Consider the following 16,876-nt stretch of genomic DNA (forward strand, 5'->3'; position numbering starts at 1 on the left):
CATTTAAGTTAATGCCTAGTCTACACTGGCTAACTTTAATTTGCAAACTTAAAACTCAAACTTTAAAAAAAAGTTCAGTAAAGACTAGACTTCACATTTTCTTACTAAACTCTTGTCTACACTGTGACAAAAAATGTGATGTGCCCATAAATGGACATGATGATGTGATATCACTACCATATTTGGGCACATCACACTTTTTTGTCAAACTAGTTCGATAGTGGAGTAAGAGCTTAGGTTTGTAAATATGACCTAATTAAGTTCATCCTGACAACTGCATTATATACTAAATTACTATGTACTACTATATTTTATATTTATCTCATTTTTAGGTGTTCACGGTTTGTCCATGCTTGGAATTTCCAACAATGCAATAGCATTTCTAATTGAGCAGTTGTATGGTGCGCCAAATTGTTGCAATTATCATTTTCAATTCCACCAGTATCAGAATGCAAACACAGTAGAAGAGGTGAAATGTTTTTTAGATTATCAGTTGTAGTCTGTACAGTAAATGTTCCTTCTCTGTCTAAACTATCAAACTAGTTTGGCAAAAAAGTGTGATGTGCCCAAATATGGTAGTGATGTGACCTGAAGTTTGATAGCATAGACAAAGCTTAAGGATTTAAAAATCCATATGCTACTCAGGCCACTGTAAAACTTTTGTCTATGTGCAATGGGCAGTCTATAGAAAAAATGTTACTGAATTAACAAGATTATGACTCCTGAAAAAAATTAAGTTGAGAATCTCTCTTCAATATTGTTAGGAAACATTGTTTTCTTTGGTAATGCTAGCATACCACAAAAAAGTATTTATTTGCCTTCAAACAATTTTTAAATCTATGTTATATCATAACATAATCTGAATCTAACAATCCAACTATCAAATCTTTTTCATTTTCCACACCACACTTTGTTTATTTCTTCTTAGGAGCTACCAATGAATCCATATGGATGTGCCCGAGCAGAAGCTTTCAAGCGTACTCGTTTCACTCATGACATGTTTGATTTTTTGGCTTCTAAACATCGCAAACCACCTCCACTGCTCATCGTCAATGATGATGATGATTCATCACCATATGGCAGTGCCAGGTAATTATTTTAATAATATTTTTCCTGTCAATGTCTTTTATTTTCTGTAAGACAATCGGAGAAGATGTACAATTTCAACACTAGATTGACTTGGTTCAACAAGAGGGAATATGCATTGCAATACAGTTGCATTGTAATTGGGCAGATGTTTGCCCTACTCTGATGTATGATGTAATTTTCTACTTTATACATGGAGAACAAATAAAACAATAATAAAATATGTATATTAATGAATTAATGAGATGTATACAAATTAAACAATGTATGGAAATAAAAGGGGGACGAACCCTCATAATAAGACAAGAAATAGTACATTGAGAGCACTTGGTTTTCATACATCCAGACCACCAGGCTTGCGCTGATGGCATGGGGTTAGATTCACTGTTTATGATCCTTTTATTTATTTTTCTAGACGTGCAACAAGCATAGACCTTCCAATGGCAATGAGATTTAGACATTTGAAAAATACAGCTAAAGAAGCAGTTGGTGTTTTCCGGTAAGCAATTCTGTTTCCATCACTAAAATTAAAGTAGAAATGTAGAGATATTATGGTTAAGTGCCGTAAATGTGCTTTAGATACTTTTATATGTTAGGTGTGAAAAAGACTCTCTTTGAAGAACATCTTTATTTAGTTGAAATTGCAAACATAAATGATTTTTCTATACCAACCTCTTGTTTTCATTTTATATCTTGGTTCAATAGTTTTAAAAATGTGACCGGCCTCTGGCTTTCAATTGATGCTTTTCTGTTTAAAGACAGTTGTTTATTTTTATCTATGAAAGCATTTAAGCACATTCTTTTAAACTGTGAGCATGTACAATTGTCTTCTACACTTAAGCACTCATTGATACAAATGGAAAGTTTCCATATGCACTATGAAGTTAAATATTTTCTCTGTTTAGATCAATGATTCATGGGCGAGGTTTGTTTTGTAAGCGATTGATTGAGACAGGAGAAATGATTATTGAGTACAGTGGAACGGTCATTCGGTCAGTTTTGACGGACAAGAGGGAGAAGTATTACGAAAGCAAGGTCTGAAATTCATGTCATTTTACTACTTTTACACCAAATCTTCTTTCCATCCTTAAGGTTTTAGTCTTGCATTCAGTCAAGGATTGTCCTTTAATCGTAAAATAGCGTCCACAATTTTTAAGTTATCGTCCTGAATGTTTGGGTGTTAGCAGGTATATACTTACAGAACATGCCTATTGATTTTCAGGAAAATTTATATATTGGTCACTTCACAAAAACTTATTATTAAAATCTGACTTACCTGTATCTTTTATACAAGATATTAAATTGCATGCCTTCTGTATTCTTTGAACCAAAATTTCAAGTAGTGAGCCCTCTCTCTCCAAAGAATGTTTTCCCTGATAGATTTTGCCAAGTACTTCACTCAGTTTCTGAGTGCTTTCATTTTCTTTTTCAGGGTATTGGTTGTTACATGTTTCGAATCGATGACTATGACGTCATTGATGCTACAGTGCATGGCAATGCTGCCAGGTTTATTAACCATTCTTGTGAGGTATTTTAATTATGATTTACATTTTCTAAATTGAATCCTAATATTTGTGAAAATGTATAGTTTTCTCAAAACTTTCTTTAAACTCCTTTTCATTCGCTATTTTCAGCCGAATTGTTACTCGCGTGTGATTAACGTTGATGGGAAAAAGCACATTGTGATCTTTGCCAGTCGGCAGATCAACGTTGGAGAGGAGTTAACTTACGACTACAAGTTCCCTATTGAAGATGTTAAGTTGCCGTGCAATTGCGGATCAAGAAGGTGCAGAAAGTATCTTAACTAAGATTTAAACCTTGATTATTATTATTTAATATTTAACAGTGTTGTATTTTCTTACGTTTGGTTGTAGTAGACCAATTATGAGCGGTTTCAAGTAATTAAAAGGATCATAATTTGTAATGAACTTTTTAAGATACTTGTTTTCAGGAGATGGAGATTTGTTTAAAAAGTAAACACAAACATGAACATTAATTTTTGACGGCATCATACCGCGCCGTGGCTATACTTGCTTTTTGCAGTAAAAAACATACAAATAATATATTAATCACGTATTGACCATAATATATAATCACACAGAAGTAAGATTGTTTATACAAAACATAAATTTAACTTTTGATGCTATTTTGAAAGATGAGGTTGATAAAAAGCACAAAAACAGCTGTTTGTTTCATGGATGAACATCATATACACCATGTGCAACACTAAAAACAGTTGGAAAAATGTTATTAATCAGGTATTGCAATTTATCTGATAACTCGGTTGTAGAAACGTCGTTTGTCTGAAATTTTTTACAGCATACTTTCATTGAAACGCGTCAAAAATCTGACACCATGGGCTGTATTTAAACTCTAAGAACAGCTTGTGAACGGAAGTAAACAAAGTAATAAACATCTCAGGTATTTTAACTTATTGAGGGTTTATAAAGAGTGTAGTTTAAAAGGTTTTTCGTATTTGGTTTTTGTATGATGGAACAGTATTATGAAGTGAAAAATATAGTATAAATATTTTATTATATGGGAATTTTGTTTGTAAGTGTAAGGTTATAATATAGTTGTTACAAACCCCAATTATTATTATTATTATTATTGGTATTATTGCATCAAGTCATGGTTTTGCTATACTATACTAATTCCCACATTTTATTGTTTACAAATAATTCATTTTCTAGCTCAAATAATTAAAAATATTCATAATGCAAAATATTTTTGTTTTCATTGCCATCCAGCCAATGTAAGTACTTGGCAAGAATTTGGTATCACAGTTACAATACTATATTTAACAGATTTATAAGTATGATGAGGGGCGTGGCCACCCTAAAATTTGAAGTTATGTAACTGAAAGCAGACTAGCTAGACATGTAGATTGGCTCCCAAGTATTTAATGAACTCACCAAGTTTCAAGCAGTGTGACGTATCCTTCAATGGATATCATAAACCTTTAAAAAAATATTTTAAAAAAAATAATTTATCATGGCGAGTAAATAACCTATTTACTCACTGAAATCATAAAAAACTTTGTTTAAATTCGCCTTGGTGGTGTATTTATATTATAGATTGTACATGTATATATATTTTGTTCTGTAAATGATTATGATGGATAATTATTGACATTTATCATAGAGTTCCTAATCCATTTATTGTTCATAGCTTTCAATAATTTATCAGAAATGTAGAATAAAAAATACATTTTCCAGATTTTTATTTGCATTTTTATTTCGCTAGAATTGGATCATATTATACTATTCAATGTCTTAAACGCATTTCAGATTTCAAATGTCGGACTTTCTTCAGGCAAGGTGTATTTGCAACACATGTTTACAGCCTTGTATACCAGTTAGTACAAAGTAAATAACTGAGATGGCTGGGTCATTCTGTATGGTCTTCCTTTCCTCTAGGCCTACACATAAGCACTAACCACGTTGGGCTGAGGAGGGTGTAGCTGTCACTAGCCTAACTTTTCTCTAGGCCTACACACAAGCACCATCCATGTTGGGCTAGCTGAGGAGGGTGTAGCTGTCACTAGAGACAGCCACTCCGAAGCATTATCACTGCTTAATTTCTTGTAATTTAGTGGGTATTTTGATATTTAAAGTTGATGATTTTTTTATAAATTTGGCACTGGTATCATCTTCTGAAACGGCTTCAGGAAGGGCGAGTTGAAGTTTATAAAGATCCTCCACTATTAACGAAACGTCGTCCTATCAAAAAAAGAATGAAATCATTTATTTTTATCAAGTTACTTCTTTGTGATTCTTTAATATTTTTTAATAACAGACCATGTGGAAATCGATATTGGTTATTAAAATCATGAGTTATACTTATCTTAAATAGTGTGCTCATCAAAAATATTTTTGGAATACTTACTGAAGAAATATCTAACTCGCATTGTCGAACCGAGTTCACGTTCGGTAACGAAATCCTAATGTCAACATGACGTCCTTTGGTATCACTAACTACTTCTAGGGAATACTCTGGTGCTGCTCTAGTAATGCTAATTTCTTCAATCAATTTTCCTCCATTAATTGGTTCTTTTATTACAGATGAATTCAGAGTTATCTCATGTGCCTGTCTGCTATTATTAAACTGTACACCCTCTCCTTTGAAAATGCTCCCTAAGTTTCCGATTAAAGAATCTCCCTTGTGTTGTGTGTCTGCAGGTCTTGATTCAGTGTCTTTAAATCTCTTGTTGATAAAACTTGTCGCAAGTGTTAAGGGATCACCTTTGAAATTTGAGTCTTTTAACTTGGTGTAGTTTCTGTCAAGTTTAAGTTTAAACTGGTCTGTGACATAGTCAAGCGAAAGATTCAACAGCATTCTAGTGGTGTCAGCAGCTTCAAAGCATTCCTTTAAAACCTCTGTATTGAATGCTATTGGAATCACTTTATGTTTTTCTGAAAATTAGAAACAAATCAAAGATATCTTTATCCATATCTTCTATACTCAGTGGTTCATAGGCATATCTGGTGGTGATTTGGTTAAGACACTCGGCATGTAAATACGAGATTATAAGTTCAAATCCCACAGTTTAAAACTGTTTATAGTGTTTGTTATATTAGATTGCACATATTTAGATGCGACAGGTTTATTCGCTATATATGGCATATGTTTAGGTGAATGAAAAATAACCGATTACACAGAACAGCACATACTTGTCCCTTCAATCAGTTCTTTCATTTTTCCTGCAATGACTGGTATAGGATCATGGTCTGTTTTAGGCCCTGGAACTCGACTCCAACTGCAGATATTAATAAACAATTCACATTGTTTTTCACTCTAGAAAAGAAAACAGTTATACAGTAATAACAAAAAATGGTGTGATTTACAGTGGTGGTACCGGAAGAATTAGAAAAATAGGGGGAGGACATGATTTACAGTAAAATTGTAAAATGAAGTGCCGAACGCTGAGGTCTTTTGAATTGCAATTTTTAAAATTTAAAAAGCGTCCTTCTTGGATCTGTTTATGGCGCAAAAAAGGTATAAGCATTCTACCAAAATTGTTGTCTGGATACACATGCAAGGAGCTGCTGGTGCCTCCTGGTCTTTGCTCTCTGCTACGTTTTTCTCTATGAATTTTTTATAAGCCTCTGGGTCCGAATCTGCTAGTTCATCCAGCATTGACCAGATGTGCTGGGCTTGTTTCATTAATTCATCACTGCCCTCATTGCTGCTACTGCTGGCCATGACTCTGAATTATAAATTGTATTATATATTCAAATCAAGATAAATCATTTAATATTATTATTAGGCCAGATACTTAATGTCAGGATAGTGGTACTGTACTAGCCTAGTCAGGGCTTACTTAAGTCTTAATTAGCTTTTCTAGCTATCTACCTAGGCCTAGTGTCTGTCTAGCCTAGGCTAGCCTCTAGCTGGACCATCAAGCAAGCCCTCTGCTGGCTCTAGCTAGTACCAGGCCTAGTAGTAGGCCTAGCCTAGGCCTAGGTATGCTAACTAGCCTAGGCTAGGCTAGGCTAGAGAGAGGGATCCGTGAGAGGGCTAGCTCTAAGCTATGTCTAGTACTAGGCCTAGGCTATAGCCTATTATAGGCTATATTATTGGATGAGGCCAGGGCCTAAGGATTCAATCTACATAAAAAATAATCAAATTTTACGTAGAACTGAAAATACACTTTTTCAAAAAATCCGATCGCGAGCGTCCGTCGCAACCAAACCAATTGCAGAGATGAGGAGATGTGATAGAACATAATATGTACCCCCGTGCGTTCCAATCCAACGCAGACTATACTTAAATCCAGTAATCTAGGGCGTTAGCCCATTCACATAATTGGAGACTATCCCTCTGGACGCAATGTAGAAATTCTATATACAGTACCTCCATGTTGAAATTAATATTCGAATTTTAAAAAGTTTATTCTAACACATTGTAATTGTGTTTTTAAACAAATAATTAATAATTATAATTAATAATAAAAATTAAAATTATTTAAGCATAAACATTGATAAACTAACTCTTTCAATTTGTTTATTGAAACCTGCCAACAAAAATGTCTGAGCCCGCAGATGGACACGAAATATCTGCATACTATTAATCGAATGATCCAATCAAAATACATCTTGTAATATTGTCGCGTTGAAAATGTTGTGATCGCTCGTCCACGTGGCCCCATTTATGTTGCGGATTAAGAGGAATGCATCGAATACGGTGGGCCGAGCTTTAGTTGAAAGGGCACTAATTTTCATGGTTAAGCCTTTCTGTTACATGACGAATATATAGGCGTAGGACATACCGCCGGTAGGCTACCCGAGAACCAACATTGCAGTTCTTAGAAGAGTACAGTGCATGGTTTTTAGGCCGGCTATTTACCGTCACATTAAAAAAATATCAAGTTATGCGTTGGATTTTTTCCTTGTGGATTTTTTTCCTTGTGGATTTATAATCACGATTTTTTCCTTGTGGATTTATATTCAAGATTTTTTCCTTGTGGATTTATATTCAAGATTTTTTCCTTGTGGATTTATATTCAAGATTTTTTCCTTGTGGATTTATATTCAAGATTTTTTCCTTGTGGATTTATATTCAAGATATTTTCCTTGTGTGGATGGATATACAATCAAGTTTTTTTTCTCTTTGTGGATTTATAATCAAGTTTTTCGTTGGATAGATATTTTGCTTTGAAGAATGGTATTCTGTGCATTGGATTCGTTTGCCATCAAGTAAGAACTAACATGGACCCGAAAAATGTATATTTATGTTACGATTACATTTTTTGGCTCCAACAATACTAATACATTGCTAGCGTAATAATAGGTCGGTGTACAAATTAATTCGTCTATGAAAAACATAATTATGAAACTCTACCGGAATTTGCTTGTCACATGATGTTATTGCTTCGACGTATGTACAATCTGTATTTTAATATTCTTGGATGACTGATTGTGAACATCCATTGTCTTATTTTAAAGAGCAAATCACAGTCCGAAAACTGCAAAAACGGTCTTTTCTTTCTCGCTCGACCGTAATGTAGCCGGTGAAGTTATGGCCTTAGCTATTTAGATATCACTTTCGCATTTACCCACAATGAAGACGTAATGAAATATTGAACTAGGTATCCACTCAGTGTGTCCATATATGGTTTTGTTTAGGCCTACGTAAATAGGCTATACAGTGTTTAAACATGGAATAAAGATTACTCAATGGTTTAAAATATATATTATTGCAAATGCAATTTTGTTTTCCGATTCCTCTCAAAACAACTGAGAAAGGGGGAAAAGCGAAAACATCAAGCATTAACATCGGGATTTAATTCGTCTGAAGTTACAACCTAACCATTGTTGGGTACCAATTATGTACCACAAACCCACCACAAATATACATGTACACAGTATACAGTAGTAAAAGAATATTATTCAGCAGCAGCTAGGGGGTCTCTCGGCGATCTTAAAAATAGTCGTCGCGACGTACTCTGCTGACTGATTAAAAAGTTGTTAACAATGTTAATTAATTGTTAATTAAGTAAGAATATTAATAGGAATTACTCAATATTTTAAATTAGTCAAACTCTCTGAGATTGTTTTAGTGTTGTAAATCCAATTATATAGTAGGCCAAGCCTAGGCCTCCCTAATCTAACCTATAGCCTAGCTAGGCTAGCCTAGGCCTAGGCCTATGCCTAATACTATTATTAGGCTAGGCCTAGACTTTTTTTAGGAGACGGGCAGACCACCACCAGGTCCGCTGCAAGCCTGCCTAGGCATATGAAGTCTCTAGACCTGGAGTAGGTTATACAGTACTTAGGTTTAGCCTAGGTAGTAGGCCAATCAGGCTTATAATAATTAATAGATAATACTTAATAGCCATGCCTAATACTAGGAGACCTAGGCCTAGTCTTCTAATTAATAGACTAACTAACTAAGTCTAAAAAGCCTAACCTATAGGCCTAGTTCAAAATAAATGATTTTGAATAGAATAGTTTGAATTTGATATAAAAAGTTTGCGGTACACCACATAGTTCTGAAGAGAACTGTTGAGTTTCGATCAATACACCTCATCGGGAGTGAGAATGTTTTGCGTTAAATATGAAATGTACAGTACTAGTAGGTCTATGATGAGGTACTAGGCCTAGGCCTGGTCTACTTCTAATAAAACTAGACATGCTTTAATGACACTACAGTAGACCAACGTTTTTTTTTCAACCTAATTTAAGGTCACAAACTTAACTAATTTCATTATTTTCAGAGTGATGTGCTATTCAAAATAAGAAATACAGTATGGACTCGGTAAATTTGAGATTAATATTAAGTGCTTATAAACATGACAATTTGAACTACTGTAAACAATACTAACTACTGTATAATAAACTAAACATGTTTTTAATAAATCCTGCATTAGTATTATATTTCTTTCTATTCCCCTATAATTTTTATTCTGCTCTATTTTAGATTTTAAAATTCATATAAAAGAGTAAACCTATTTAATTTTTACATAAATTGTTGTAGCCCTTTTAATAAAACCAACAATTGTGTTTTTATGATACAGAATGGTAAAATCACAGTACGATATCTAGACAGAAAATTTGTCAAAAATGTAATTCGTCACACAGATGTTCACAATCGCAGGCAGGAGCAGGATGAGATGTGGCGAGCGAGAAAATCTGAACTGAAGGAAACAAGTAGAAAGCGTAAGCACAGTTCAAGGTATCTATGTTCTGAATTTATTTACTTTTTTGTATTTGGTTGATTCTCGCAATACCATACTTTAGTTAAAATGGAAATGTCTTCCAAAACTTGCCTTTCCTTCCAAAACTTGCCTTTCCTTCCAAAACTTGCCTTTCCTTGTTCAAAGTTAAAAATTTAAACATATAGGCCAGCTCAAGAGATGGTAATTAAGAAATGGTTAAGAAATTGTGTAGCCTAATGGGAAAGGGACTGACCACACACTGAACTACTCAACATAAAAAAAATGTTCATACTGTAGATGCTTACAGAGCAGCTCAATCAACCTTCATTATTTATTGTAAATCATAAAGTTGAACATACTTTGTATAGGAAGTAGTTTTACTGTGTACAGTATAGTCTTTTCATAGATTATTTCTCCATGGTCGGTTACAGGAAATCATTAATATAATGGTTTATTAATGTTAAACTTCCCATCATCTTCCTGTTTTTACATTTGTATGTTGCTATTGAAACACTTTCTTTAACTTTGATGTAACAAATATCTGGAGTTGCTGGCACCACAAAATCCAGTCCAAATAGTGTTATGAAAAAAATATAAAATAAAATTGAGTACTGTATTTTGAATTATTTCACATTCAAAATTGTTTTATTTTCTAAGTAATAATTAACTTGCAATTGCATGCAGAAAAAAAAACACCACAATTTGCTTTATAATTGATATGATTGATTTTTGGAACGAAAAACATAGAGTTAAGTGCAGTATGATACCATGACAACAAATTGAAAAGAGTTAGATCAGTAACTAAAATATATTTAATTTGATAATTTAACTGAAATAAATACTGTCTACTATTGTTTTAAAATGTCACGAATAAAATCAATTTCCAAATACATCTGGTTTTCCAGATTGTTTGGTATTTGGAATGTTTTTGGGGGGTTTTTTGGGACTCTTTGGACCTCAAAAAAAGTATAGTATTGGGAGAGTTAATTGTATTATTTTATAATTTAAAATAAATCACCATGTGCTGTATAAACTCTCAACACAAATTCATTTTGTTATTCATAGTCATTCAAGATCAAGACAAAAGAAGGAATTAAACGATGATTACCATCGTCTTGCAAACAATGTGAAGAGAGAGATTACCAAATGTAATCCATTAAATTCTGACAGGTCAGTTTATGAAACATTTTTGTGACAATTCTACACTGAAGTGGAGTGGAGTTGTGGCTTGGTGGTTATGATGCTTGTTAATATCAATACAAAACACAATGTATTGCATAGTGTACTTGCATAGCATAAACTTAAAGACCCCTTCCCTGCAATTTTGGACGTTTTTTGGAAAATAATACATATATATCACTTTAAAAACATTAAACCATGTCATTCCTTGTCTTAAATGTACGTTTTATGGTAAATTATGATAAAAAGTGAGAAACAATGCACTACCTAAGTAGCTCGCGGCGATCGACCTCTCGTGGACGGTCTTAGGCCTAGCCTATCTAGGCTTAGTTTTGTAGGCCTAGCTGGTAAACATCGATAACGTACGAACATCGTACGCTAGCTATATACCTAGCCTGATGTTTTATAGTTGCTGCATTAATTGTCTTTCTATTTTTGCCAGACTCCGTTGATACAAATTGGGGAAAACCCGGTATTTTCGCTGAAAAGTTAGGAGTCTTCCATTTGTTTTGGCTTCACGATCGATCGAAAAGTGGGCGAATTACAGGTGAAAAACAAAAATATCAATCCGCGCGCAATGCATTTTGGGATTTATAGCGGGCCTCTATAATTATTAGAATCGATTTATTTTTCACATTTTTAACCGTTTAAAGACGAAAAAAGTTATCGCAATAGGACCATATAGTATTATTTTTACATTAAATATAGTTTGTGATCTTAAAATAGATCTAAAAAACGTAGGGAATGGGGCTTTAATGAGAAGAGTCAAGGTGGGCACTGGACGAGAGAAGCCCTTGATCAATGTCAGGACCAATCAAGGTGCTTTAAACTGTCCTGGCTTTGTTTGTATCAAACTTGTTAGTGGCGGTAATTATCGCTGTTGGTTTCGATTGAATAAAATAAAAAATAAAAATAAAATAAAGAGAGGAAAATTATAACACTATAAAGAATATATTTGGATTGTATTGGATTCTATCCCAGAAAAAAATGTATACAAAAAAACATAAATTACAAACTAAGTCAACCAAGTTGTGTGTGTGTGTGTCTATATCGTGCCTAGCTGCAATTTTTTCATTATCCTGAATGTGTGGGTGTTAATTCAAAACATGCCTGTTGATTTTCAGGAAAATCAGTTTATGGGTATGGTAACTTAATCAAGGAAAATCTGTATTCTTTGAACGATAGGCCAAAATATCAACAAGCACTTCACTTAGTTTCTGAGCCTATGAATGAGAGTGCTTTCATTTAAAGTTTTTAGTTAATAAACAAAATTAAATAAACTTAAGGTTTACTTACACTACACTTGTAAGGCATGTTGTAAACATTTGGTATTTTGTATAGTTTTTAGTTAACAACATTTTGTTTGTATAGTTTTTAAAAGTTTTACATAAAGTGTACTCTATAGTATCACATAAAAACAAATAGCCGCTTTTGTTTACAATCAATCTATACCTAACTCTCTTTTTTTGTGATGTCATCATCATTATTTATTTCTTTGTGACATCAATATAATGTTCTTCTACCTATCTCACAACACAATTCACCACCCACACAAATTGGTATATTGTACTTTTTATTTGACAATAGAGAGGTTTCGCAATCTTACGAATACGATAACGAAAACGGATACGTCACGAACACTCATTCCTAATTCAAATGCAAAATGTGCAAAATAGATCAAAAACTATACTCGTTTTGTAGTTACGAATATGACTGGTGATATTCGTCAACACGAATACGCTTTACGAATATGAAATGGGGATCAGCTCAAAAGTTTCACAAATGTGTGACGTATCCGTTTTCGTTATCGTATTCGTAAGGTTGCGAAACCTCCCTAAAACCAAGCTGTTTGGTATTTGATAGCCATTTAATGGTTTTATTCAACTTTAAGTAATCCTATTGCAAATTTGTCATTACTGTGGTATACATATTTGATTTTAATGTCTTTTGGTTGACATGGAAACGTCTGCGTCTAAAGAATATCATGCAGGATCTAGGGATCAAACATTATCTAAATCAATTTTTGGGTACAATTTTCTCATAAGGTTGAATGTTGTAGCCTTAATACTGTGTTACAATTATTGGTATGGAACATGTTTGAGCAAACTATAGTGAATTACAAATTCATATCCCTCTCTAAACAATAAATTGAAACATTTTAAATTAATAATAGGACAATTCAATGTCTAATTTATAGCCTTTACCACAAATTGGATTAAAAATATATATTTATATAGAGAAAAAAATATTCTGTCCATTGTCAACAAAACTTCTGGTTAAATAATGTATAGCTGTTTATTTGTCTTTTGTTAACAAAAATCATTCAACTTAAAACTACCGCAAAGTTAGTCATCTTTAATAATATTCTTCTTGTTTTTTGGGGGTCAATAGTTTTTTATATTCATTTACTATATTATTCAGAAAACTATAAATAACGGCAATTTAAGTAAATTGTTTATTTATGCCTAATATTAATAATAAACTATGAAAGTAGAATGCATTACCCAAATCACTGAAAAATCACCATTATGATTTGTAAAATTCAATATTTTGATGTTGAATATTTGTGTTACTTCATGTATTGATAATTGTTACATTATTTCATCGGCAATTGATTCTTATATTTTTTACTTTTTTGATAAACCATAAAAAATAGATTTTTGGTACGTTTTGGCTAACTAGGATCGGTAGCCTTATTCACGCAAGTGACGTGTTGATTGATTGTCTTCACTCATCGTGTCTCGGTTCTCGGTGCTGTCTAGCGCCACCACTTGTTATTGTGTGGGTTTTTGCTTGTATTCCCCCTTAAATGTCGCATGTCTTGGGTGCAACTAAGTAGCTGTCATCATATAGTAAGTCGACTTTTTATGGTTTGTCAAGAAGGAAAGAAATACAAAACCATGTGATTTTTTTATAATAAATAAAGTACTTATGTTTGGTTTATTTAGATGGTCTCACAATGGGTTTCTCGAACTTTATCCAGAGGACGAGGAATGCGAAGAAGAGAAAAAGATAACAAAATCTAAACACAAGCGGTAATTGATAAATCTATTTTTTTTGTATGAAAGAATTAACGTAATATTAATGTTTTTGGGGTGGGGGGGGGGGGCAATACATCTTTAAATGGTATACAAAAAGACCACTTTTTATTTGTTTATATTCTAGAATAAAAAAGAAAAAGTCTAAAAAGAAACGCCAACAAAGTGATAGCTCAGATAGTACAATAACAACAGATTCAAGTTCAAATGAAGGTCAAACCTCTGAAGAGGAAAGAAAGAAACATAAAAGGAGTAGAAAACACAGAAAGAAAAGAAAGAAAAAACATAAAAAGGCAGAGAAATGAGAATTTTGTTTATTTTGTTGTTTGTATAATTTAAACCAGAAAAGTACTTTAAGTTTCAGGCACAAACTGTGATAATGTGTGCTTACTTACGAGTTCATACTGTTTAATATATAAACCAACATGGTTGGGTTGTATTTATTTTAACTATTCATTATACATTTATTTACATTTCTAGCGCATCAGCTACCTATAAACCATGGAGAAATGGTGGGTATTACATGTCACAGATAGATTTTGTAAATAAAATGTTATAGATTTTTACAAATAAATAGCTTTTATATTGCATTATGTTTAAAGGAATAATCTGTTTAGTTGAATTCTGTTTTTATACCTCCATGGTTCCATTTCTGTTTGTCAGGGGATTTGTATTACATCAGGCCATACACATTTATTCAATCATTAATTTGTCTATGGTTTGCCCTAGTTTGTAGTATTACCAAAGATTTTATATAGCTGAAGGCTTATTACACCTCTCCGAGTATTGCATTTTTTTGGTAGAAAAAGTAATTTTTGAAATGAAACTTACATCTTTCCATTTGGTTTTGTGCCAATATGAAAATACAGACAATTTAGATTGGCTCAAAAACAGGCCTACACATAATTATTTCATTAGGCCTACTTTCAAAAGGTGGAATGGCGCCAACTATTTTATCCAATGTCACGTTCTTTTGTTCCGTTTCATATCGTTTTATCATATAAGTACATATGTTGAATCAGTAGATGCATTTTTTTCCCTTTTTGATGAATTTGATGGAATAGATTTATGATCCTCTTCAAAACAGTTATGTTCATTTATATGTGCCTCCTATTTTTTCATCCATAACAACAGAGAACAGAGTGTGAACAATCTTTTTTTTTGTAGGAGGGGGTGGGGGGGAGGGAAGGTGCGGGAGTGCACATAATTAAAACCAAAATGCCCCATCCCATGATGCTGACTACTGGATTATTACAGCCAACCCTGCCTTAATCCTCTTTAGCCATTTGGCTTGCAATTGTACTGAAACTGTAAAGATTATCTACTGTGTAGATGATGGTCAATTGGATCACCGTCCGACAAACACAACCTTCACTGTTCTGTTTGATGATGGTTAATTGGATCACCGTCCCACAAACACAACTTTCACTGTTCTGTTTGTACGGACAGGATTTCATTTGATGAAAGATGAAATGTTCTAGTTTCATTCGGCGTTGCCTCATGAAATTATTTTGCACATTGCACTGATTAATCATAAACATTCATTATTTATACACTCTCTGCGAGGTAAACTTCAAAGCATTTAAGTACAGTTTGACCCTGAATATGGATTTTCAGCTAGGGATCTTGGTATGGTATTCATATTAATAGGCTAATGGTATTACAATTATTAATCTCTTCAATGAAAACCAAGTTTAGGTGACATTGTATTTAAATGACCCTTAAAACCCACTTCCTGTTCACAGTAAAAACTAGGTCAATGTTGTTTGACGCAATAATCTGCTTCTTCGCATGATGTTAGGATTTTAAAAGAAGGCAGTTAATATAGTACTGTATTTCGTTTCTATCCTAGATATTATCTACAGTAGAATGGGAACCAAATACACTACAGTATTAAAAGGCAACTCCGCGTTTGAAATTGCTGTTTAGTTATTTATAAAGATTTGCAATTGTTAGATTGGGATTTTAACGTTGATTATAGTTTTTCCGTTGAGTACTTATTTAATAACGGAGAATCTAGAGCGTGTTCTCAACAAAAAGGCTTGCATTGTTTACGTTTTCTAATCGAATGATTTTATTTTAAGCACAATCCGTTTTACAGTTTACCATCTTTTTGTTGTTGTCAATGACCCCATTTTGAAAGCGGTGAAGCATAACGAGTGAAATAAGCTCCTTTTTAGAAAACAAGGCCAACAGCCATTAAGTCGCGTGCTACAATGCATAGTGATACCGGACCGACAGACAGACCGACCGACAATCATAGTGAACTATACTGACCGAAATTACTGAACATGTATAACGTAATTTCGAGTTGAAAAGTAAGTCAAGAAAACAGAAATCGGGCAAAAGGAGTGCGCAACAACATTTAACGTGCAGTTCGCGCGCAAAAATCTGCGCACTCATGGCAATTTTGTAAACGCTTAAAATTGCCTGAAACGTACTCTTATTTCATCGAAAATAAATTTTGAACATTTTAAGCGCGCGTACGCATGCGTTACATGCGCTACGCACGTAATTGTATTGCCATATGATGATTTATGCCCTGAAATTTATGAGTACCAAATTTTATTTAATTGTGATTCATGGTTGTTAAGATATGATTACAAACGTGCGTGCGTAGACCGTGTAATTTTTTATTGCGCACCGTGAAAACATAACCACATCGATTCCTGGCCATAAGGAATATTCTGTGAAAAATTGACTTAGCTAGATTAAACTGATATCAAGATAAGGTCATAAAGCGATAAAACGCATAGTGATACCGGACCGACAGACAGACCGACCAACCGACCGACATAGTGAACTATAGAGTCGCTTCCACGCGACTAAAAATCTGTAGCTACTCTTTAATGGAACAGTCTTTAGAATAATATGTGGAATTGATTTTTGGTAAGAAAAAGAAACATTTCATTAC

General features: G+C 33.4%; 3 protein-coding genes across 8 annotated transcripts in view; 2 read left to right on the top strand and 1 right to left on the bottom strand.

Annotated features, from left to right (window-relative positions):
* The window catches only part of LOC140057422 (histone-lysine N-methyltransferase 2A-like), a 28,462-nt gene extending 24,299 nt beyond the window's left edge, over positions 1-4,163 (top strand). For all 3 annotated transcript variants that reach the window (XM_072103070.1, XM_072103071.1, XM_072103072.1), the window contains 6 exons: positions 333-469; positions 929-1,089; positions 1,502-1,585; positions 1,992-2,121; positions 2,519-2,614; positions 2,721-4,163. In XM_072103070.1, the coding sequence (XP_071959171.1) occupies positions 333-469; positions 929-1,089; positions 1,502-1,585; positions 1,992-2,121; positions 2,519-2,614; positions 2,721-2,894 (782 nt within the window). In that variant the 3' untranslated portion in view covers positions 2,895-4,163. The remainder of the gene's footprint in view (positions 1-332; positions 470-928; positions 1,090-1,501; positions 1,586-1,991; positions 2,122-2,518; positions 2,615-2,720) is intronic.
* Positions 4,164-4,276: 113 nt separating this feature from the next.
* Positions 4,277-6,787, bottom strand: LOC140057423 (PIH1 domain-containing protein 2-like). 2 transcript variants are annotated; one of them, XM_072103074.1, is made up of 5 exons: positions 6,738-6,787; positions 6,100-6,295; positions 5,760-5,883; positions 4,975-5,501; positions 4,277-4,808 (listed from the first exon to the last, which is right to left on the bottom strand). In XM_072103074.1, exons 2-5 carry the CDS (start codon positions 6,289-6,291, stop codon positions 4,656-4,658), a joined length of 996 nt encoding a protein of 331 aa, XP_071959175.1. In that variant the 5' UTR covers positions 6,292-6,295; positions 6,738-6,787; the 3' UTR covers positions 4,277-4,655. The 2 variants fall into 2 exon arrangements, with proteins under 2 accessions (XP_071959175.1, XP_071959174.1); XM_072103073.1 differs by having other exon boundaries at positions 6,722-6,783.
* Positions 6,788-7,588: 801 nt separating this feature from the next.
* On the top strand, positions 7,589-15,020 carry LOC140056730 (uncharacterized protein NKAPD1-like). Of its 3 annotated transcripts, none has more exons than XM_072102203.1 (6): positions 7,589-7,784; positions 9,305-9,345; positions 9,605-9,762; positions 10,811-10,915; positions 13,873-13,959; positions 14,090-15,020. In XM_072102203.1, exons 2-6 carry the CDS (start codon positions 9,337-9,339, stop codon positions 14,265-14,267), a joined length of 537 nt encoding a protein of 178 aa, XP_071958304.1. In that variant the 5' UTR covers positions 7,589-7,784; positions 9,305-9,336; the 3' UTR covers positions 14,268-15,020. The 3 variants fall into 3 exon arrangements, with proteins under 3 accessions (XP_071958304.1, XP_071958301.1, XP_071958302.1); XM_072102200.1 differs by lacking the exon at positions 7,589-7,784 and adding an exon at positions 8,499-8,583 and having other exon boundaries at positions 14,090-15,015; XM_072102201.1 differs by lacking the exon at positions 7,589-7,784 and adding an exon at positions 8,515-8,551 and having other exon boundaries at positions 14,090-15,019.
* Positions 15,021-16,876: the final 1,856 nt, after the last annotated feature.

Source organism: Antedon mediterranea, chromosome 8 (assembly GCF_964355755.1).
Source record: "Antedon mediterranea chromosome 8, ecAntMedi1.1, whole genome shotgun sequence".
In the NCBI taxonomy this organism is placed as follows: domain Eukaryota; kingdom Metazoa; phylum Echinodermata; class Crinoidea; order Comatulida; family Antedonidae; genus Antedon; species Antedon mediterranea.